General features: G+C 36.7%; 2 protein-coding genes across 2 annotated transcripts; one reads left to right on the top strand and one right to left on the bottom strand.

Moving 5' to 3' along the window:
* Nucleotides 1–3,596: 3,596 nt before the first annotated feature.
* On the top strand, nt 3,597–4,565 carry LOC307136957 (odorant receptor 131-2-like; the record flags this gene model as incomplete). The annotated part of the gene is made up of 1 exon (XM_079834360.1): nt 3,597–4,565. One exon carries the CDS (start codon nt 3,597–3,599, stop codon nt 4,563–4,565), a length of 969 nt encoding a protein of 322 aa, XP_079690486.1.
* Nucleotides 4,566–5,009: 444 nt separating this feature from the next.
* ppme1 (protein phosphatase methylesterase 1) lies at nt 5,010–17,629 on the bottom strand. The gene is made up of 14 exons (XM_079834354.1): nt 17,372–17,629; nt 16,086–16,177; nt 15,874–15,968; nt 14,700–14,757; nt 14,460–14,511; nt 13,846–14,000; nt 12,732–12,822; nt 11,392–11,457; nt 11,146–11,278; nt 9,511–9,640; nt 5,990–6,034; nt 5,839–5,903; nt 5,692–5,759; nt 5,010–5,599 (listed from the first exon to the last, which is right to left on the bottom strand). Coding segments are annotated over exons 1-14 (1,134 nt in total). The 5' UTR covers nt 17,455–17,629; the 3' UTR covers nt 5,010–5,598.
* Between the last annotated feature and the right edge of the window lie 5,308 nt (nt 17,630–22,937).

The following is a 22,937-nucleotide window of genomic DNA, read 5'->3' as shown; positions in this document are numbered from 1 at the left end:
GTTGATGTAATTGAGCACTCAGTTGCTCTGGAGTCGCAGAGGAGCCAGGGTCGGAACCATGCACTCCATAAAGGTGCATGGAGTCAAGTCTAGGCTGAAATGAGGAACTCGATACTGGTAAGCTTAACCTCCGAAAGTGAACCTGAGAAACTTTGTGTGTTCTGGCCAAATATCGATGTGGAAATAAGCATCCTTTAGCTCCATTGTCACAAACCAATTCTCGTATTGAATTTGGTCTAAAATCTAAAATCTTTTTTGGGTACTATGAAGAGGTACATTTTGTATAGCCCCCTTTGCCAAGAGAGACTGGAGTTCTTGTTTTAGAAATAACGATTGTTCTTGGTTCACCACTGTTTCTAATACCCCATTAAAGTAAGGTGGATGGAAGGCAAACTGAATTCTGTAACCTTTCCTCACATTATTCAGGGAGTCTGAAGAAGGGATCATTTTTTCAATAGAATTGACCTGTTTGGAACCCTGAATTTGAAAATTGGCAAGGAATGACCCAACAAGCACTGAAGAGAGATCACCTGTGAGCAAAGATGTGACGGATAAACTGCCAGGTGTCTCTGCTTTCTGAATCACCAACGCTGACAGGGTTGGCAGAAACACCCCCTGAGGACATCACGGCAGGCCAGGTACACAATGTTGTGGTGTACCCAGACCCCCCTGGTTCACACATCTCCTATACTGAGTTCCTGCCATTACAGACTAACTCTTATTCTTAAATTCACACACACACACACACACACACACACACACACACACACACACACACACACACACACACACACACACACACACACACACACACACACACACACACACACACACACACACACACACACACACACACACACACACACACACACACACACACACACACACACACACTTTATAAATGTTTCTACAAACACGCATTCAACAGACATGCAGCTCCTGAAGACAAAGAAGCTGATGACATGCATTTCAGCTGATAACGTGCAGGTGTCCGTTTACGGTCTCGTGATGCATTGTGCCACGCTGTCACACCATTCGCTCAGCCAAAAGACCCTTTTCACAGACTGTGATGACGCGTTTTAACGGTCATCAATATTGTAAATCCTGCAACGTTTTTTGTATTTTAATTTTTTTTTTTTTAATTATGTACATTTATAACACTAATACTTTGTATTTTATTACTTTTGCATCAAATTACAATAAAAAAGTTACCGCTGCTGTGAGGGTGTTTAGTAATAGCGTCTATGGGAATGATGGTAAAAATTTACATATTTCTCTCTTTTCAATGCCGTTATCAATCTCACTCTATTTTTTCCCTCTTTTTGAAAGTTGTGAAATCACTACTGTGGCGTTTTTCTTTTGCTATGTGAGCAAATGGGCACACAAAAAAAAAAGTAATGTATTCTCTCATTCACAGCTATAATATTTAACCCAACTATGACGACTTCCGCTCTGAGAAACCCAGAAATGTGAAAAGGGTCTATTGAATTGCCATGTGTATACACATGCTTCAGACACCAGTTCATGCAGAAGCGTTTCCATAGCGTCAACGCCATGACGCAGGGTCAGAGTTCATATTAAAAAGGGAACTATATACACTAGGTGTTTCTCAATGTCAAGGATACTTCCTCTGCAGGACTGGTCCTTCCAAGTCACTTCCTTCAGAGGCTAGGCGAGGCTCCTCTTTAGCATTCGGAGAACAGGTAAATGGAACAGGCTAGCAAGTGCACGTCATTGCGTCATTACATCAGTGAAAAGGTCCGTTAGCCATCAATAACGTAATTTGTATAATATCAATACGGTAGTCATTTGTACTGGCATTTAAATGTTAAACTTTACTTATATTTACTATGGTTATAACAAATGTTTGGTGACGTAAATATTACCCCGTTAGCGCTCCGACTCTGCCAACGTCCGATATTTTGTATTTTTTGAACAAGATAGCAAAGCTGCGCGCATAGGATTGTGGGTGATTTGAGAGCACGAAGTGCGCGAAGTCTACTCGTATGCATCCTTTCCTGTATATGGCATATTTTTTGAACAAAGGACTCAGACCTTGGTTGAAATTCCGAGGATCCTCGACATTGGAACAGCCCTTCGACGGCTGTCGATGACGTAGCATCCTCGGAATTCTGGCTTCCGAGGATCCTTCCTTGACATTGAGAAACGCCTACTGCCCGGCCCCAAAAAAAAGCGCTGTTTGGATTTAAATTGGCAAATGCTTAAGAGTCAATGATTGAATCATTATTGCAGTCCTTCTTATGTTATAAATTCATGTTATATGTTTGGCAACAGTTCTTCTAACCCTAATTGATTACGTGTGTAGCTTTTCATTTCTTAACCATGTAGAAAGACATCATGGCCATAATCCAGGATGACAATGTCAAGATTCATCCGGCTCAGACTGTGAAAGAATGGTTGAGAGGGTGCATGAAGAATCATTTTCCCACATGAATTGGCACCTCTTGAGTCCAGACCTTAAATTCATTGAAAGTCTTTGGGATGTGCTGGAGGACACTTGACAGAGTGCTGGACTCTTGCATTGTCAATACATGATCTGGACCAAAAATGTATGTGTATGTATTTTGGTGTGTGTGTGTGTATATATATATATATATATATATATATATATATATATGGCAGAATGCAACCTAAAAGTCCAAATAACAAAACCACAAGGTACACACAACAGTTTAAAAGCCCACAAATCGTCTCATCAATGCTTGCAAAGGTCACCAGTACAAAGACGAGGAAAAATACATTAACCCTGAGTCCATTATTGAGAATTTATTGAGAATAAATTATGTTATATTAATCACTTGCACAATATGTATTGTGCATTTATGGTATTTTTTATTTTCTTTTATTTCTTTTTTTGCTGAACTATCTTGGGAAGTTGAACAAGTGATATATTCCTTTTGTTAATGTTGTCCTCAACAATCAATGATCGCCTCAGCATGTTAAAGCCTCTGTGGTAGCCATGAGCCTCAACAACAAAATCTGTGATTTTTATACAGTTGATCAGTTATGTAGGCTACAACGAGCCAAGAGGATAGAGATTTTACATGGTAACCATAGTTTCTGCCAAAATACTACTAATAAAATAAATGTAAAAACCACCACGTTAACCACCAAGTTAACTATACTTTTCACTCAAATTCTTTTGACCTTAGAGTAAATATTGATATTATAAAATTAGAAAGAGCATTTTCACTAGTGGTCTCTGATTCTTGGGCCCCACTTTTAATTCTTAAAATGACACCCACACACATCTCTCTTTTGCTCCCTCCCTCTCAAACACCCAGTGGCACGTAGGGCATACCCATGTGGTTCTGTCTGTCACTGTTTAACATCTATATAAGTTCAGGATCAGAATTTGTTTGTGGAATCTGCAGCTGGAGCAGATGAAAGGTTGATGCCTCACTGTAGAAAGGCAACACGTCTGTGTCTGAGGTATGTTGCAAACTTTTTCAAATGTAATTTTTAAAGAAGCCTCTCAAAATACATTTCTATCAGTATAATTGCACAATTTAAACTGTAAACTTGCTCTAATCAGCCTTGTTTATCTGTTGTTGTTGTTTTCCTTCTTTCAGCTTATGGCGGTGTCCAATGGCACAGCTGAGGTTGCATCTTTCATTTATCAGCAAATATTTAAGGTAGACATGGATGCTGGGCCCAGTACCAAAATTTCAGTGATTATTTTATTATCCCTGTTCTTCTTTTTTATAAACTGTGTGATGCTCTTTGCTCTAGGAAGCAAGCGCATATTCCATGAGACGCCGCGCTACATTCTTTTTGGCCACATGCTTATGAATGACTCTGTGCTTTTGCTTCTCACAACTACCATGTACACTATGGGAACGTTTTACCTTCAAGTAACCAGAGCCGTCTGCACTCTGTTAGTTATTATCTCCTACTGCTCTTTCCGTAATGCTCCTCTGACTCTAGCAGTGATGTCTCTGGAGCGGTACGTGGCGATCTGCTTCCCTCTGAGACACTGCAGCATCGCCACACCAAAAAGAACTGGAATCGCCTTAGGAATCATCTGGTTCCTTAGTTCTATAAATATTATAACAGACATTATTTGTGTTTTAATTGTCAACCCCAGTTTATTTGTAGAGGTTTTATTTTGCACACAAGAGAAATTGTTTTTATACAAATGGCAGCTGGATAAAACTCAAGCGTTTGATGTTTTTTATTTTGTGTCTGTTGCAGTGATCATTATTTTCACGTACATTAGCATTATGATCACAGCCAGGTCTGTTTCCTCTGATAAAGATTCAGCTAAAAAAGCCCTTAAAACGGTGATGTTGCACTTGATTCAGCTGGGACTGTGTCTCACCTCTTTCCTGTATGCCACAATAAACAAAGCACTAAACATGGTGACTGACAGCCCCTCTCTCTTCATAAATCTCAGATATCTCAATTTTCTTATTGTTCTTATGCTGCCACGTTGCCTGAGTCCTCTGATCTATGGTATGAGAGATGAAGCCGTGTGGCCCTTGTTCAAATATTATTTCTGCTATCGTTCAGGCAAAGTAAGGCCCTCTGTTAAAATACATTAACTGTATAGCATGAGATGATTTGAAAAAAGCTAATGTGCAATAATAATTTTAGCAAAAGTAAATGTTTTATGAATGCCATATTAAAAAATGTTTATATGAGAAGGATAAGAGAACCATATACTTTAACATTAAATTGCATGGTTCTATTATTTAAAAAGAATATAAATGTATTTTTATACTTAAATTTGTTTTCCTATTATATGATTTTTTTGTTTTTTTTACGTCTTGCTGCAGAAACGACGCATCCTCTGTTAATTGGTAACAATGTTTATCATATATGCATACAGCTTGTGTTATGCACATATACACTTTGAATGTTAAATGTAAAATAAAAAAAAAAATTGAATAATTAACAGTATAAAAAAGTTTAACATTTGTCTGTAGAGTTTATCTTACAATATTTTAGTATAAGCTAAATGAAATATATTTTCTGTACAAATGATTGTGATTCTTGATGTATTTTATTATGTTCATATATTGATTCTATAAATAAATGTACATATGAATTTGATTATGACTCATTTGGGTATATTTCATTTAAAATTCAGTGACAATAGGCATAGAGTAATATATTGATTTCAACACCCTGTGAAAATCAACACTTTTACCCAGAACTAAAATGAATGAGAACAAACTGCGGAAACCTCTCTTTTTATTGTTTCCCTTGAAATCGGCAAACAACCAACACTTTGAACACAATATGATGCAATTATCCTAATTACAACGACAAACAAGCAAGGCATCAGAGGAAATGCAAAAGAAATTAGTTAAAGGGGAAATAAAAATGTAAATATACATAACGATTTTAAATTATAAGTATTATTATTTCCTGCCAAAGTAGCCATGAGAATTGTAACGACTACAGCAAACATACATAAAGTCATACAAAACTGAATATAATTTAAGAATGAAGTGCTAAGAATGAGTTCGCAGTAGAGGAGTCATCATGATTTTGGTTGTATTTTAATCCCTGGTGGAGAGCAGAGAGGGATGACAGCGCTGGATGAAGACTACGAGTTGAGGCTACACATCGTCTGTTGAACACGCACAAAAGAGCAAAAGGCAAGATTAGAAAATAAATAAAAATACATGAATTATACAATTCAATCAATATCTGACTTCTTACCAGGGGAAACCGTCCTTGAATTCAGTGAACTTGTTACGGACCATGAAGGTGGCTAGAGCATCAGCTACCTGCAAAACGACATATTATAGTTCAGAAGAAGTTCTACATTTTCAATGACTGAGACCCTGTAATACAAAACAGACATACTTTTTCTGGGGCATCTTCATGAACAGCATGGCCACATTGTGGCAGAACCTGCATCTGGAACTTTCCTGTAATAAAAACCACAAAAGACATGAAGGACCTTCTGGCCACAGTAACGTGACTTGCCTGAAGAGCAGGAATATCAATGCCTTACCTTGCATTTGCCCAATGGTAAGATCTTTATCAAGCCTGTCAACACCTGTGGGAGACACATTAAAGTCACTATGAATTCAAGATTGACCATTTACATTTTTAATATTGAATATTTCAGTATTTTATTTTTTAATAAAATTATTTATCCATGTACATCATTATTTTTTTTCATTTTTTTTCATGTGCCCTTGTTATCTTTAATCAAAATAACTCCCCCTCCCTCTTGCAGCGAAATCTCTTCTCTGATGACGTGTTTACTGGCATGAGGGCAGGACAACCTGTCTCCCACATGACATCACAGCAATAGCAAACGCCAACAATCAAATCAATTGCTGATAGACAAAATTAAGTACTGCCATACATTTTTTTTGTTCAAGAAGCCGTTTCACTGGTATGTCACAATGGAGAAAAATACCACGACTTTAAAATGCCGCTATCATGCGATTTTATATGGAGGACCAAATTACTCAAAATGAAATAATTAAATAAATAATGAATTCAATAAAACAACAATTAAATGTACCAGTTTATTCTGAAATAATTAATTAAATAAATAAATGTATCTATTTATTTTGTAAAATTACATGAAAACACAACATTTATTGTTCAATATATTTCTCAATAATCTCTTTCACACACTATTGTTATGCTTAAAAATATATTTTTTCATTATTAAATGTGATATTTCAAAAATCTTTTTTTTATAATAATATGCTGCATTTACAAAGGACGCCTATTTGACGAATCATGCATTTCCAAAGCACGATTTTCATTTTCAGTTTTTTTCATAATAATAGAGGACATTTCACAAATGCCAATCAACAGGCAGTGGGCGCCTGGGCGGTGCTTGGCACTGATTGGTTTGAAGTTAAAGAGTCAACAGACATCACAAATCGATCTTTGTGTGGTGACATCACGGAACGCCAAGGGTGCTTCTCATTTCTTATTTGTGCCTGAAAATGTAGTTTGACTTGACTGAATTTTCTAAAAACCTGAAAACTATGAGAACTGTGGCAGAGCTTCCAGGTCCAAACGCTCTCTCTCATATCACAAGAAAAAAAACAAATGGTGCTTAAAGGGTTAGTTCACCCAAAAATGAAAATTCTGTCATTAATTACTCACCCTCATGTCGTTCGACACCCGTCAGAAATTAAGATATTTTTGTTGAAAGCTGATGGCTGAGAAAGGCTTCAGATAGGCCTCCATTGGCATTAAGTACATTCACACTTCCAAGATCCATAAAAGGCACTTAAAACGTCGTTACAAAGTCCATCTCACCACAGTGACTCTACAATAATTTTACGATGCGACGACAATATTTTTTGTGCACAAAAAAAAAAAAAATCAAAATAACACCTTTATCCAACTTGTTCTTGTCTTCCGTGTATGCCTCCACGACGCATGCGCGAGAATATGACACAGATCCAGCGTTCGGACATATGACCCAGAAGCGATTTGTTTACAATCAGAGGAAGACGCGCGTGTCTAAGCTGTTGAATTCTACATTGATTGTGCTTTAGGTCTCTGCGTAGTTCTCAAAATGGGGCTTAAGTGTGCATTTCATGGATTCCCGAACCCCGGCGCTACGTCATATTCTCGCGCATGCGTCGTGGAGGCCTACACGGAAGACAAGAACAAGTTGGATAAAGGTGTTATTTTGATTTTTTTTGCGCACAAAAACTATTGTCGTCGCATCATAAAATTATTGTAGAGCCACTGTGGCGAGATGGACTTTGTAACGACGTTTTAAGTGCCTTTCATGGATCTTGGAAGTGTGAATGTACTGAATGCCAATGGAGGCCTATCTGAAGCCTTTCTCAGCCATCAGCTTTCAACAAAAATATCTTAATTTGTGTTCCAAATATGAACGGAGGTCTTACGGGTGTCCAACGACATGAGGGTGAGTAATTAATGACAGAATTTTAATTTTTGGGTGAACTAACCCTTTAAGGAAGCACCCTTGGCATTCCATGATGTCACCACACCACACAAAGATCGATTTGTCATGTCTGTCGAATCTTCAACTTCAAACCAATCAGCGCAAAGCACCGCCCAGGCGCCCACTGCCTGTTGATTGGCATTTGTGAAATGTCCTCTATTATTATGAAAAAAATCTTTGGGAAAATCGTGCTTTGGAAATGCATGATTCGTCAAATAGGCGTCATTCGTAAATGCAGCATATAATTATGAAAAACGGCTTTTTGAAAAATCACATTTAATAATGAAAAAATAGATTTTTAAAGCATAACAATAGTGTGTGTGGAAGAGGTAATTGTGAAATATTACACAATAAATGTGTTTTCATGTAATTTTACAAAATAAATTGATACATTTATTTATTTAATTAAATTAATTAGTTAATTATGAAATTAATTAATTAATTAATTATTTCAGAATAAACTGGTAAATTTAATTGTTGTTTTATTGAAATTTTTTTTTTTTTCATTATTTAATTTTGAGTAAATTTTAAAGGTTCCTATTTTTGTTTTGGAGCTCTCCTACAACAGGTTTACATGCATCAAAGGTCAAAAAACACTTTCATTTTCTCATATGCGATCTCTGACCCAGTTTGTTTGCTGGCTTCCATGGCTGCTGAAATAGGCTGCTTTTCTGCCAACTGGCAACCTGGGGTGTCGAACTACTATTGGGTAAACTGGCAATGTGCAGTTTCGCACAGACCAAAACAAAAGCAGACAAGCCGACACAGAACGCACATTTCAAAGTAGATTAACTGGCTGTAGTATTGATTTTTTTCAGAGAAGCAAGTAGGTGAATTTAACATGTCTCCTAAATATCTGCAAACATAATATGGTATTCTTATGCTTTAGTAAAGTGAAAAAAATACATACAGCACCTTTAATTTATTGAACAATTTTCATTGTCTTTAAACTGTGATCCTAAAGGATTTGCTATCCTGTGGCTCCCTCAGGTGGACAACATTAGTATTCATCTCTGAATCGCATTGATATAGATGGCTGATATTTTTTTTGATTACACATTTTTTAATGACTACTTTATTACTAATAATACACCCACATCAAACTCAAATGCACTGATTTGTGGTACTTTATTTCAACTTTCATTTTTTTGTCTATGCAGTAATGATGCATTTTTATATCACTTGTTAAATGGTGCTGTTGGAAGTGTTTACAAAGAGAATTTGCAGAAAACAGAGTTCTCTCGACATGTACAAACACCAACCAGCTACAGTGTTTGAGGGCAGGTCAAAGTAGACGTTGTTCGCGAGCAGCCAATAAAGACCATAGGCGGGCATTATGCTAATTTTTTACCACACTGGAATTGACTGGAATTCCTGACGACTCGTTTTAGGCGGTTCAGAGTCAATTCTTTCTTTTGGGAGATAATAACTTTATTTATCGAGCACTTTCGACTTTACAACTTTGCAGGTTGTTTACATTCACAGACAGCTATATTACACACTGCATGAAAGGCAATATTCGAAAAGCATAATTGGGGCACTTCAAGAGTTGTTTAAGTTTAAAATTCACATCTAAGCCTTACCAGCAAGCAGGAGGAGTTTTGGCACGGAGCAGCTGAGAAAGAGAGAAGACAATCCTTTAAACCAGCCCTCCCAGTACTTCTCTGTCTTTGAGAGTTCAATACGCCAGGTGTACAGACATTCTTTCTTTATCTGTAAAACAGAAAAATCATCAATCATTTGTAAATAAAATAACATGCTTAATTTTCATTGTGAAACATAATTAATAAAGTATGGGATAATGTACACTACTGTTCAATAGTTTGGGGTCTGTAAGAGTTTTTGAAAGAAGTCTCTTATGCTCACCAAGGCTGCTTTTTTGGGGGGGGGATAAAAAATACAGCAAAAACAGTTATATCGTGAAATAGCATTACAATTTAAAATAACTGTTTTCTATTTAAATATATTTTAAATGTAATTTATTCCTGTGATGACAAAGCTGAATTTTCAGCATCATTACTTCAGTCTTCAGTGTCACATGATCCTTCAGAAATCATTCTAATATGCTGATTTGGTGCTCAGGTAACATTTCTTATTATTATAATCAATATTAAAAGGCACAATATGTAATTTTCTCCGCTAGAGGTTGCTTATTCAAAACAAAGGTGTGGCTTTGATTTCGTGGAATCATGGGAGATGTTGTCTTCGCCTCTACAGCTGGTGGAAAATAATCCGACGGGACACTTCATGAATGAGCTAATGTGTTAAAGATTTATTAACGTTACTGTAGAAGCTGTTGGAACAGAACAAGGTCGCTGGAGCGATTGCTAATGAGAGACAAGCGTGACATGGCTCAAGAGCAGTGGAGCTTTTATTATGCCGCAGACGAGTGCTTCCACTTCTGGTCAAGCATATGTTGGGTAACAGCGCTGTTTTATCATATTAGATACATTTGAGTGTGTTGAAAGTTATGTTATGTTATAATGCTACTCTGTGTGTTCGCTCAGCAGCTACTATGAGACACTTGTTGCACACTGCAGTGAGCTAGATCGATTTTAGGCTTGGTAAAGCATGGTACACTCGCTGTAAATCAAGAAAACGAGATTGAAACAATTAGACTAACTGTTGAGTTATATAACAATGAATGTATCTAAACAGTTGCTCACCTGTCTAATAAAACACATAATATATTAAAGTATTTGGTTTTTCCATGGTTTCTACAAAATAAATAAAACCCAGAAATCGTGGGTAAAGTGGGTATGATGTCATTGATAGGCAACGCACGCACACGGTACGTGTCCTGGTTAAAATTGCTTATTTCTCTGGATTTAAACATTCTTGGAAACATTTGGGATAATGTAAGTACACTAGTCAACAAAATATATAATAATGTTCTAGTGGTTTTTGCATATTTTAATCCAAAAATCGTACATATTGTGCCTTTGTGCTGTTTGTGGAAACCGTGATATTTCCAGGATTCTTTGATGAATAGCGAGTTCAAAAGAACAGCATTTATTTAAAATAGAAATCTTTTGCAACATTATAAATGTCTTTACTGTCATTTTTGATCAATTTAATGCATACTTGCTGAATAAAAGTATTAATTTCTTTAAAAAACATCCACTGACCCTAAACTTTTGTATGGTAGTATAAAGTCAGTGATTGTTGCAAAATAAGCCCTGGCAGGGTGGTCAGATAAGAATTGAAATATTTATTACCTCTTGGTCATCCTCTTTCTTCCTTTTATGGTTAGATTCCCCTTCTTCTTCATCCTCCTCCTCTTCTTCTTCTTCAATAACGCCTTCACTGATGCTCTTGGAAACCCCTGGACTACTCAATGGCTCATCGCATCTAAACATCCAAACACATCTGATCAGTGCAATTTATACAATAGCTAAATATTTCTACAAATGTACAACAATTCCTGTAGTTAGTTAAGGGAATCCATACTAGGGAATACTTACTTTTTCACCTGTCCAACCATGGACACTCGTGCAGACTCAATATTTCTGATCTGGCCACTTTTCACACTGGAAAGGGGGAAAAAACAAAACACAGTTACCAGTTGGGATATATGAAGCATACTGATCTGGACCATGTTTAGCAAACTAAAATAACTGTATAATAAATCAATTTGATAAACAATATGGGCTGCATTTCTCAAAAGCCTCCTAATCATCCCCATTGTTTATATATATAATATATATATATATATATATATATATATATATATCTCCACCAATCAGCTGATGGGTGGTGGGAGTTCTGCCGCAATATGGCTTTGAGTGCCTAGAAAAGCGCTATATAAATGTAACAAATTACAATCTAATTAGGTGTACAATGCTTTTGGGAAACGCAGCTCTGATAATTTACAGTTTAGGTCTGGCTTTCAATCATATGGTAATGTTGAATGGTGAATTACTTATTTTATCCCAGAAATTGAAAATAAAATCCATTTAATAGAGGCATCAATACCAGTGGCCTTCTATCATAGTACTTAATAAAAAGATGCCTTTAAACAAATAATTTAAATATAAAATATTCAAAACGCTGTCTTTATGTTGTTTTCAAATTAATTTGGAGATTTATTGTGAAAATTACAAATTTGAATGTTAGGTGCAATTAATAACAACTAATTACAGAAATCTGTGCAATTAATTGATTGACAGCCCTAGGTTTTATATATAATACAGCATCAATTTGCTCTTTAACCTTTGTCCCCACCAGCGTTTAAAAAAAGAAAGAAAAGTTGCCAGCCACTGCCAGTGTTTTTGATAATTTTCACAATTTTCATGGCCCCCAGAATATTTTGTTGCATGCATAACTAAACATGCAATATATCAAAAGAAAGAACAGGGCCTCTGCTTTTAAACAACAACTTTTATTCTAGCTTCATGCATTCTTTTTTTAATCAAAAAGCTGAGAAAATCATGTTTTTGTCAAAGACTACATCCAGATCGGATTCAGAACGATGATCAAAACACAGATTGAGTAGATTTAGTTCATCAACACCCCTAATACACCCCGAACTGGGAGACACAGTCCTATAACACGTCCTGGGTCAACCTTTCATTCAGTAACATTAAGGCAGTTTTGATTAATATGCGGTTTAATGTTGGTGATTGCAATATTTTACAAATGCATGATATCGCTAGCGCCCCCTAGCGTATAACAGTAAAAACACAGAAAGCTGGAAAATTCCATCAGTGGCGGGGAAGCGTTTTCTTTCAAATGACCATTTTAATTTCCATAAATGGAGGGGAAAGAGTTAAAAGCTGTCACTAGATATTATTTAACTGTGTACCTCCATTCGATTGCGTTCTCCACAGATTTAAACGTTTTTGGCCGACCTCTCAGAAAGTTTTGCATGCTGTTCAAGGCATCCATTGCTGTACCTGAACAATGAGCAAAAATGCATATATAACACACAGTCACATATAATCAAACTGCATTGAAATCAATGACAAAACATACAGTGGTTTAATAATGTTGTGTATGCATCAATAACTGCATTTACACTGCTTGAAACTCTGAGATGTCAAAAGAGCAAATTTTTTAATGTATGCACTTTCTCTTGTCATTAAAGGGATAGTTCACCCAAAAACGAAAATGTTATGTTTTTCTGCTTACCCCTAAGGCATCCAAGATGTAGGTGTTTTCGTTTCTTCAGTAGAACACAAATGAAGATTTTTAACTCCAACCATTGCTGTGTGTCACTCATATAATGCTTGTCAATGGAGTCTAATTCTATTAGAGTAAAAAAAAACATGGACAGACAACTTCAAATTAAACCCCGTGGCGACACATTGAGGTCTTAAGACACGAAACGATCGGTTTCTGAGAGAAACCGAACTGTATTTATGCAATTAATTTCACCTCATATCAGACAAACGCTTTAGCTCTCCAGACTGCCATCACTTCCCGTAGGTGAGGTCAAAATTCCGGCCGGGTCATAGATATGTATACGTAGATTCCTCATTCGAGCAATCCACGCCATGATCCTCGCAGGCACTAATGAGGTATCTATGTATATATCTATGACCCGGCCGGAATTTTGACCTCACTCACGGGAAGTGATGGCAGTCTGGAGAGCTAAAGCGTTCGTTTCGTGTCTTAAGACATCAATGTGTCGTCACGAGCCGCGGGGTTTAATTTGAAGTTGTCTGTCCATGTTTTTTTTACACTAATAGAATTAGACTCCATTGACAAGCATTATATGAGTGACACACAGCAACGGTTGGAGTTAAAAATCTTCATTTGTGTTCTACTGAAGAAACGAAGACACCTACATCTTGGATGCCTTAGGGGTAAGCAGAAAAACATCAAATTTTCGTTTTTGGGTGAACTATCCCTTTAAATATTTTTGCTTGTGTGGAGTATGAAACAAAGGAAAATAGGAATGAGGGGTGAAAACTTACCTTCCACGACATCAATAACACAAAGGCCAAGCAGTGATGGTACATGATTGGATGCAGCCGTGTGAACTGCTATTGCTCCACCCATGCTGTGACCAATAATCATGATCGGAGGTGGGTTTTCGCCATAAAGTGCCTCCACCACTTTTCCAATATCCCTGAGAGAAAGTAACATTTCTAAATTAAGGGTACGTTTACCCAACAACGATGTGCTAAAAACTGATTTTTTTTCCCCCCATTGCGCCTTTCACATACAGACGACAACGTTGCCGTTCACATAGATCCATTAAAAATGCTGTATTATGCATGCCAGGCCAGTAATTGGAGAGGTCACTTTGTAAAGAAACACCACGCGCTTGTAGACTGAACATGCAATACACATGCGCATGATGTCACAATTTTCGCAAATTCGCGATAAAAGCATAGTTTTCCAAAACTAGCACTTTGAACCCCGTTTTACAAATGTTTGCGTTTTCAGACCCCGAAAACACCTTTGTTGTGTAAATGAACGGCCAAAACGCATACAAAGTTTTTAGTTGAAAATGGTGCTGTGTAAAAGGCACCCCTAAATTTTCTTTATACAGACATTGAAAGAAGAGAAATGAGTATGTACTCACTTAGCCATTGTTTCAGCAGAGAGGTCATCAGGGTTCTTTACTTTAGTATCACCTGAATTTTATGAGAAAACGTGACATTTGAAAACAGGTCTATTAAATCCTATATATCATATAATTACATGCATGTTATCGACCCATGTGATTTTAAAATGTCTAAATGTCAAAAGTCTATGGTTTGTTATCAGCTAATTAGCTCAAACGAATATGTTTTCTGAAATAAAAGAGTTTGAAATCCCTTACCATGTCCTCTGAGGTCCATACCAACAACCCTGCAGTTAATCCTACTGCAAATAACAGACTGAAAATACAAACATCAGATTATAGAATTTATAATAACAGCGGTAATTATCTGAATTAAATACTTTTGCTTCATATTTCTGTGTAATGTGATAACAAAAAACATTCCAGGATTCTATAATAAACAGAAATTTCAGATATTTTGTTTTGTTTTGTAACAATATAAAAGTCTTTACTATCACTTCTACAAAACTTTTAAACAGCAGTGAATGTGTATGTGTGTATATGGGTCAAAACACAATACTGGTCTCGGCTTGTTGGTAACATGGACAATTAGGGCTCGGCTTGTTGCTACCAACAGGCCTAATTGTCCATGTATGTATATTTAAGCAGGCCTGTCACGATAACTACTTTTTGTTTCGCTATATATCGTCCCAGAAATAATTGCGATAAACGACATTATTGTCATTTTAAGACTATTTTATGCCACTGAATATATTATCCTAATATAACAGCATAATAATGCAAGTAGACCTACACACTTTCAAATGACAACCTTTTAATTCTTTAGATCATGGAAATTAAGGGTAAAAAATATATTATCCTAAAACATTTTTTTTTTTTAAATAAATAGTAATTAAACATTTTCCCTTGTGAAACAGCTTTAACACTCGTCGTTCTGCGTTGACATTTGTGCACCGGAACAGGGGATTGCAGCTTTGAAATAGAGTCCATTTGGGCTTATTCTTCCAAACTGTCAGGAAAACACTATAATGCCTCAAATGGCACCTTTTTTCACCTGTCGATAACCGCTCTGTGTGGAACTGCCCGAGAACCACTTTTGCCTCCGTCACAGAAAACATACAAGATGACAGCACAATCGAATAAAATGTTGGTGACATTCATTATCATGTAAACATAATGGGCGATATATATTGCATCACAAAAAATTATTGAGGTCATGTACATATATTGTGCGATATATCAATATATTGATTATTGCGACAGGCCTATATTTAAGTAAATAAGACATATCTATATACGCATTACACATGCTGCATAGTAGTGCAGCGAACAGAGGGCCTGTTTTGTACATCTGTCTCTGTATGATGCATCATAAAAACAGCACTAAAAGTGACGTAGTGAGGTACGGCTTTGTGAGATGTAAGAAACTCACAGTGAACACTGCCCAGGACAGTGCAGAGTGACCTCCTCCATGAAGGAGCAACAGGACGGGACCATCAGAGCCACTGCTGTAAATTCTGAATGTGTACAGAGGAGTTAAGGAATGTTTTACAGAATAGAATGGATTATATTACATGAGGTACATAAAGCGCAATATTTGATCATTTTCCAAGAGTCTCCTCAAAAGTTAACCAAAGGATATGTCTTTGCTGTTATCATTTTCCACCTCCACATCCTCCATGGTTTCGAAGTATTGACTCCAGGGCAGAGGAGTAAAATCTCGTTTTCTTCCTGGTCTGCATAGAGAGGCGGGAGAACAAAATACAGTCAGTGGCATCCATGCGTTCTTGTGAATAGTTATTAGATCCTTGTGAGGTCAAAGACACCTAGGGGTCACAGACTAAATTATTGACCAAATGGATATAGAGGTTAAAGTGTAAAGATGAAAATGAATCAGAAGACACGCAAGCATGTGATGGGAATTCGGTTTCGTTTAGGCGAATTGGTTCTTTCGAACAGTTTGTGTCAAAGAACCGATTCATCTAATACTTCGTACCATTACATAATTATAAGCTGCTATTTAAAGTTAGCATGAAACAAGTTTTGATAGGCTTTTCCTCCCTGTTGTTAGGTATATCCTAGTGAAACGGCTTCTCGAACAAGAAAAAAAAAAAGTAGGACGAGACTTGATTTTGTCCATCAAGAATTGATCGTTGTGGTTTGCAATTGACAGGTCGCCCAGCCCTCATGCCAGTAAACACGTCTTCAGAGAAGAGTGAATGTTTTGACCTATATACTGAATATTTGGTGTCACATTTAACTCAAACGAACTGGGAGACATTTTTTTCAACTACTCATGAACTCTTTGAAGCCATTAAGTGGAACAACATTTTATCGACAGTAGGTTCACTTCTTGCTAAATTCCTGACCGGTGATTTGTGATTAAAATGGTTAAGACCATTAAAAGTCCAATAAGAATTTTGCCATTTTTGGCTTTTGTTTTTTTTGCCAGGGAGCACAACCAAGTAGTAAATACATTTTATTTTGTATAATCTGTAGCAACTTTCTAATCGCCCGCTCATTCGACTTAGCGACGGTTGTTGCGTTGTTTATGACTGGAGAACCGCTCGAGCCGATGAAATCTCGTTCAATCGATTTATTGAACGATTCAGTCATGGCTAACGAGTCGTGATAGCGGTGGCTAGATGAGACACAACGCAGGAGGAGGCACCGCGCAGACAGTTGACCAGAGAAGCCAAATTTAATCGTGGATGGATGTTAGACTTGCATTTTATTCCGTGCGACAAATATCGAAACAGTTAAACGCACATATAAAGCAATAGATCCCGAGGACAGTTTAGAATTTGTCACTTCATGAATCCAGCTCGTGACAGCTATCAGCTATCTATCAACGATAGTGTTCTTAAAACACCTTGTATGCACTGATGTGCATATGATTATAATGAATGATATGATGAAGTGTAACTCACCCCATTCTTATTTTAGATCCCGACTGCAAACCTGCCATTGGGGGTTTGGAGGCTAGCAAATTCAATTGCAACTGTTTCTCCATGGTGTGAGGAAAACAAAACCCTTCGTGCACGTAAAGCGTCTAGCCCTCTTTGCACCATACGATCCTCTTCTATAGACAGTACAGGTGTACAATTTACACATTCACGATAAATCAGACTAGTTCAGCAGACAGGTACAGAAATCTATGTTCACACGGGTAGTCTCCGCCCACCAGTATTTTGCCCACAAGTGCATTATGGGAAATGCAGTCATGTAATTGGTTCTCAACGCTAACGCTGACGTAACGGCGCATGGAAAGAACTACAACTAACAGAAAACACCAGTTTTGGTTCCTTTGCACGTAATCCACCCTGAAAATATGACGTAATGTAATACAAAGGATGATGGATTGATCATCGTCAGTCCCGACCATATTGTTGATACATTTTGTTTATTGTTGTATACAAAGTTGTATATTATCATGTCATATCTGAATTTTCTTTTGCGTTGTTAATAAATAAAACAATAAAAAAAAAAAAATTGTGAAGCCTTATATTTCATATTCCTAAATAATATATTTTTTAATTATTTCTTGTTAGCAATGAAACACTTCTGCACATAGAATAATAAAATTAGCCATTTCTAAATGGAAGTCCAAATTGACCCCCACTCTGTAAAACATATTTTATAAAAAAAAAATAAGAAATGGCTCAAATTTGTCTTTTTGCATCGTTTTTTATTTTAAATCATACGATTAATGTATTATGCACTCTTTTTTCTATTTTTGAGTCTTATTGTGACTTTGTGAATCCAAACTTAAAGCACTGAATCAATTGTACATGTATTAGTTTAATATTGCATACATTTTGTACAGGCTGTTTTGCAATATATGTCAAGAAAATGCCAATTCAAATGCAATCTAATTTAAAAAGTGATTTGGACCAAGCATTATGAAACCTGAAAGATTTTTGTGAAGGTTATTAAATTAAATTGTAACTGAAAAACAAATTCCAGCAGTGTAAACATGACCTGCTATGCAGATTTGTTGACATTAGTTATAGGTTGACAGTAATAATGATAATTAAAGCTGCGAGCAGCGATGACGGGCCCAAGCCGGTGGCACCGCCACCCCGGTGGCATCAGCTTAACTGTGCACAGCAGGCAATAGGCATTTAAAATTGGAAAAACTAAAAGGACTATGTCAAAGTCATCTGAATTCACCACATTAACTGCAGCAGTTGGTGCTGCTATGACAACGAACCACAACAGCCACATCTATGAGATCAATTAAATTTAAATTAATTTCATGTCAGATGATGTCAAAGGTCAAATTGGAATGAGTTCACAATACCATTCAAATGCTGATGTTGTATTATCCTAACATTTCTCTTCATGTGTTTTTGACCTACCTTAGCTACCGTTTGTGCACCAATCTTATGCACCATAAAGCGTGCTTTCATTTCAATATGGGTGGTCCAATAAAATTTTTTTTATAAGAAATTTTATTAATTGAGCCAAATCACAGTAAAATGCAAAGATGATTTTAATATCAGTGTCAGGTAAGAGTAAGATACGTGTCTACATTTTATGGAAGTTTATTATAAACAGCCACTTTTAGAAAACCATGTGAAATTTACTTTTAATACATTTAAATTATATCAGTAAATTATTCATTAAAAGACATCTGCATCATATGTGATCTTGGCAAACACAGCACATGACGTTTTTATTTCAAGTGATAGTTATTTGTGAAAGCCTAAGAGAGAGTGGCAGAAAGAAAGACATGGAATGTTTTTTTTATCCTGTTTCAAAACTAACACAATGCTGCCATCTTGTGTACATTGAGAGAAGGGCAGCACACACAGGCACAATAGATTATTCAAAGAAATATTTATAATATATATATTAGTGCTGGGCATCGTTAACAAAAAAATTAACTAATTAATCACATTTTTTTCTGTAATTAATCGCGATTAATCGCAAGTTTTTAATATTTTAAGTTTTTAATATTTTGATATTGTAATAATTTCAGTTACTCTCCAAATTAATTTAGAAACAATTTAAAGACAGCATATTGTAAATATGTGTTGTGTTGTCATTTTTTATGAATGAAGGCCAGTATCACTGATACTAAAGTCTCTATGAAACATTAATGACGTTACATTACAGTATAACTGAAAGCTCCCAATTTCAACATTTATTAGGCTTTAAAAAACAACTTTTAATTTAAGTGAACTTAAAACAATCTTTACATAAACCCAAAATAATAAATGTTATATTTACCCATGGCCTTACCTGTTATACAGAAATGTAATAGTTATCAAACCTTGCATAAATAATAAATCAAATATAGATGAATCATCATTAAAGCTACAATTTTCTCTGTTCCCGTTGTTCTTTGATGAACATTAATGACAGGCATCATCAGTGCTACTGTCACTTTAAGAACAGCCGCGGATCTCACGCGCGGTCCCGCGCATCTCATTTCCTCACAGCTCTTTAAAGTTCATTTAAGACGTTATTTAACTAATTTAAGACTCTAATATGAGAATACTCAAAATCCTCTGTGTTATTGGTTGTTCAAGAGCAAAAGAGAACTCGATGTGAGCAGGAAACTAACGCGTGTCTATCTATGCGTCGAGTGTGTGTGTGTGTGTGTGTGTGTGTGTGTGTGTGTGTGTGTGTGTGTGTGTCAGTGTCCCTTGATTAGCTGACATGAGACGCATCCACACAGACAGGACACTGACACACACACACACACACACACACACACACACACACACACACACACACACACACACACACACACACACACACACACACACACACACACACACACACACACACACACACACACACACACACACACACACACACACACACACACACACACACACACACTGACACTGACACAGACAGGACACTGGCACACACACACACACACACACACACACACACACACAGACAGGACACTGACACACACACACACACACACAGACAGGACATTGGCATACAGCGCGCTCTCTTGTGTCTTGTCGCGCTTGGAAGCATTTACATGAATAGGAGCGTGGTGATCATGTAACGCTAAGCAAAAATGGATATAAAAACGGACGCTGCGTTATTTGCGTTAAATATTTTTAATGCGTTAAGCTTCCGTTTCACATTGAACGAGTTTGGTGGAGATTGAATAAATCGCCTACGAGGAGAACGTAAAAACTCAGACCCTGAATTATAAAAATATTCACGTTCAAACAAAAACTTTCTGTGAAAAAAAGACACTTATAAACAGACACTTGTAGAAAACAATGTGAATTTTGTTTTAAAATAAATTTGAACTATGCCAGTAAATAATGAATTTAAAGACAAATGTGTCAAAAGTGATCTTTGCAAACACAGCACATGACCTTAAAGCACATGTATAGAAAACACACTCACACTCCTCTGTTTTAAAAAAGAGTTCTGTCTGAATGAGTACATGGAATCACGGCTGTCAGGTGATAAGATAATTAGTCCAGAGATGTTTTTTCAAGAATTACTTTTTGTAATTGCAATTTTTTTTAACTATCCACTCACCTAATTTAATATATATTTTTGTTATAGCTTATGATTATATATTTTTATTTTATTGCTCAACAGTAGTTCTCATCGCCGATGAGGTCTTTAAATATTTTGAGAAGGTCTTAAAAAAGTCTTAAAAAGGTATTAAAATTTACTTCAGGATTCCTGCATATACCCTGCATATGCATCATACGTGATCTTGGCAAACACAGCACATGACGTTTTTATTTAAAATTAGAAAGTTTTAAATTAGTTAAATTAGATTAGTTAAATTAGAAAGTTGTCCGGCTCGAAGAGAACAATATATGTACGGGGACACATGAAATGTCTACAAATGTATGTCCTCAGAAATCACAGAAGCACACACACACACACACACACACACACACACACACACACACACACACACACACACACACACACACACACACACACACACACACACACACACACACACACACACACACACACACACACACACACACACACACACACACACACACACACAGAAAGAGAGAGAGAGAGAGAGAGAAACAAGTTTTTTTTTTATCCTGCTTCAAAGCTAACACAATGCTGCCATCTTGTGTTCATTGAGGGAAGGGCAGCACACACGGGCACAATACATTATACAAATAAATATTTATAAAATATATATATATTCATCTGAAAAATAGTACAGTCATTTTAAATTAATCTAAGTTCAATTACCAAACATACAATCTTAATTTAATTTAAATCAAAATATTATTTTACAAGATATGAGACAATTTCTGTTCCCCTTTTTTTGTCCTTATTTAATCCCTCGCCATGGCAACACCGTTTGAGATATCCAATATTCGTTCGCATTTTAGCATCTTCCGTATCTTTGTTTCATGTTGACCGAGTTTGGTGGAGATTCAATAAATCGCCTACGAGGAGAACGTAAAAACTCAGACCCTGAATTACATAAATATTCACCTTCAAACCAAAATATCTGACTTCCTGTTGGTCGGAGCTAATGACTGTAAATTAGAAAGTTGTCCGGCTCGAAGAGAACAATATATGTACCGAGTTTGGTGACTGAAGATAAAACTAACCCCCCCACTTTTGTCAAAAGGTGGCGCTAGAGAGCCCCTCATCCCCGCCCGTTTCTGAGGCTTTGTCCATGTGTACTGACTGACATCTCTGATGTGTGTGTTGAGTTTCAAGCAGTTTCAAGCAATTTCAAGCATGCTAAGAGCCTCAAAACAGCCAAAAGATTATTCAACTTTGACACGTTGCCATGGCAACAGTATTTGAAATTTCAGGAATCCATTTCATACGTCTCTATCTGTCATGTTTTCACATTATACTGATGAAGTTTGAAATAAATCGGGTCAAAATAAGATGGTGATTCAAAGCATTTTTGAAAGTGACACACTTCCTGCTGCCAGTTGGTGGCGCTATAACTTTGACTCACAAAAGTCATATCCATGTGATCGGCTTCTTACAACAAACACACAGCTGAAGTTTCATCCAAACCAGTCAATGTTTGCACAAGTTATAACACACTTCCTGTTTCCCTTTTCTCGCCAAAAATTCGTTGCTTCGCCACGGCCAAACCATTTGAGATATCAAAAATCCGCTCGCAATTTAGCATCCTGGATATGTTCTCTTCATGCTGACCGAGTTTGGCAATGATCGAAAAAACGGCCTCGGAGGAGTATATTAAATTCCAGAGCATGCGTTTTCCGAACAACCCATAATAGCTCACTTCCTGTAGGGCTGACGCATAACTTAGAGCACGAAAGTTGTTCGGCCTGATGAGATCTATATGTGTACCGAGTTTCATACATGTACGTGCAAGTGTGTTTGATATATGGACCAAGTTTTCAGACCCCACTTTAGGGGGCGCTGTCGAGCCCCCCTGCCACGCCCGGGTACCAGCTTCAGCCCGGCTCTGATGGCCGCGCATTCCGACGCCCGTGCGAAGTTTCAAGAGTTTTCGAGCATGTTAAGTGCCCCAAA

Source organism: Gobio gobio, assembly GCF_949357685.1.
Source record: "Gobio gobio genome assembly, chromosome: 14".
Lineage (NCBI taxonomy): Eukaryota > Metazoa > Chordata > Actinopteri > Cypriniformes > Gobionidae > Gobio > Gobio gobio.
The sequence above is the reverse complement of the archived record's forward strand: the minus strand, read 5'-3'. Positions and strand labels throughout refer to the sequence as shown.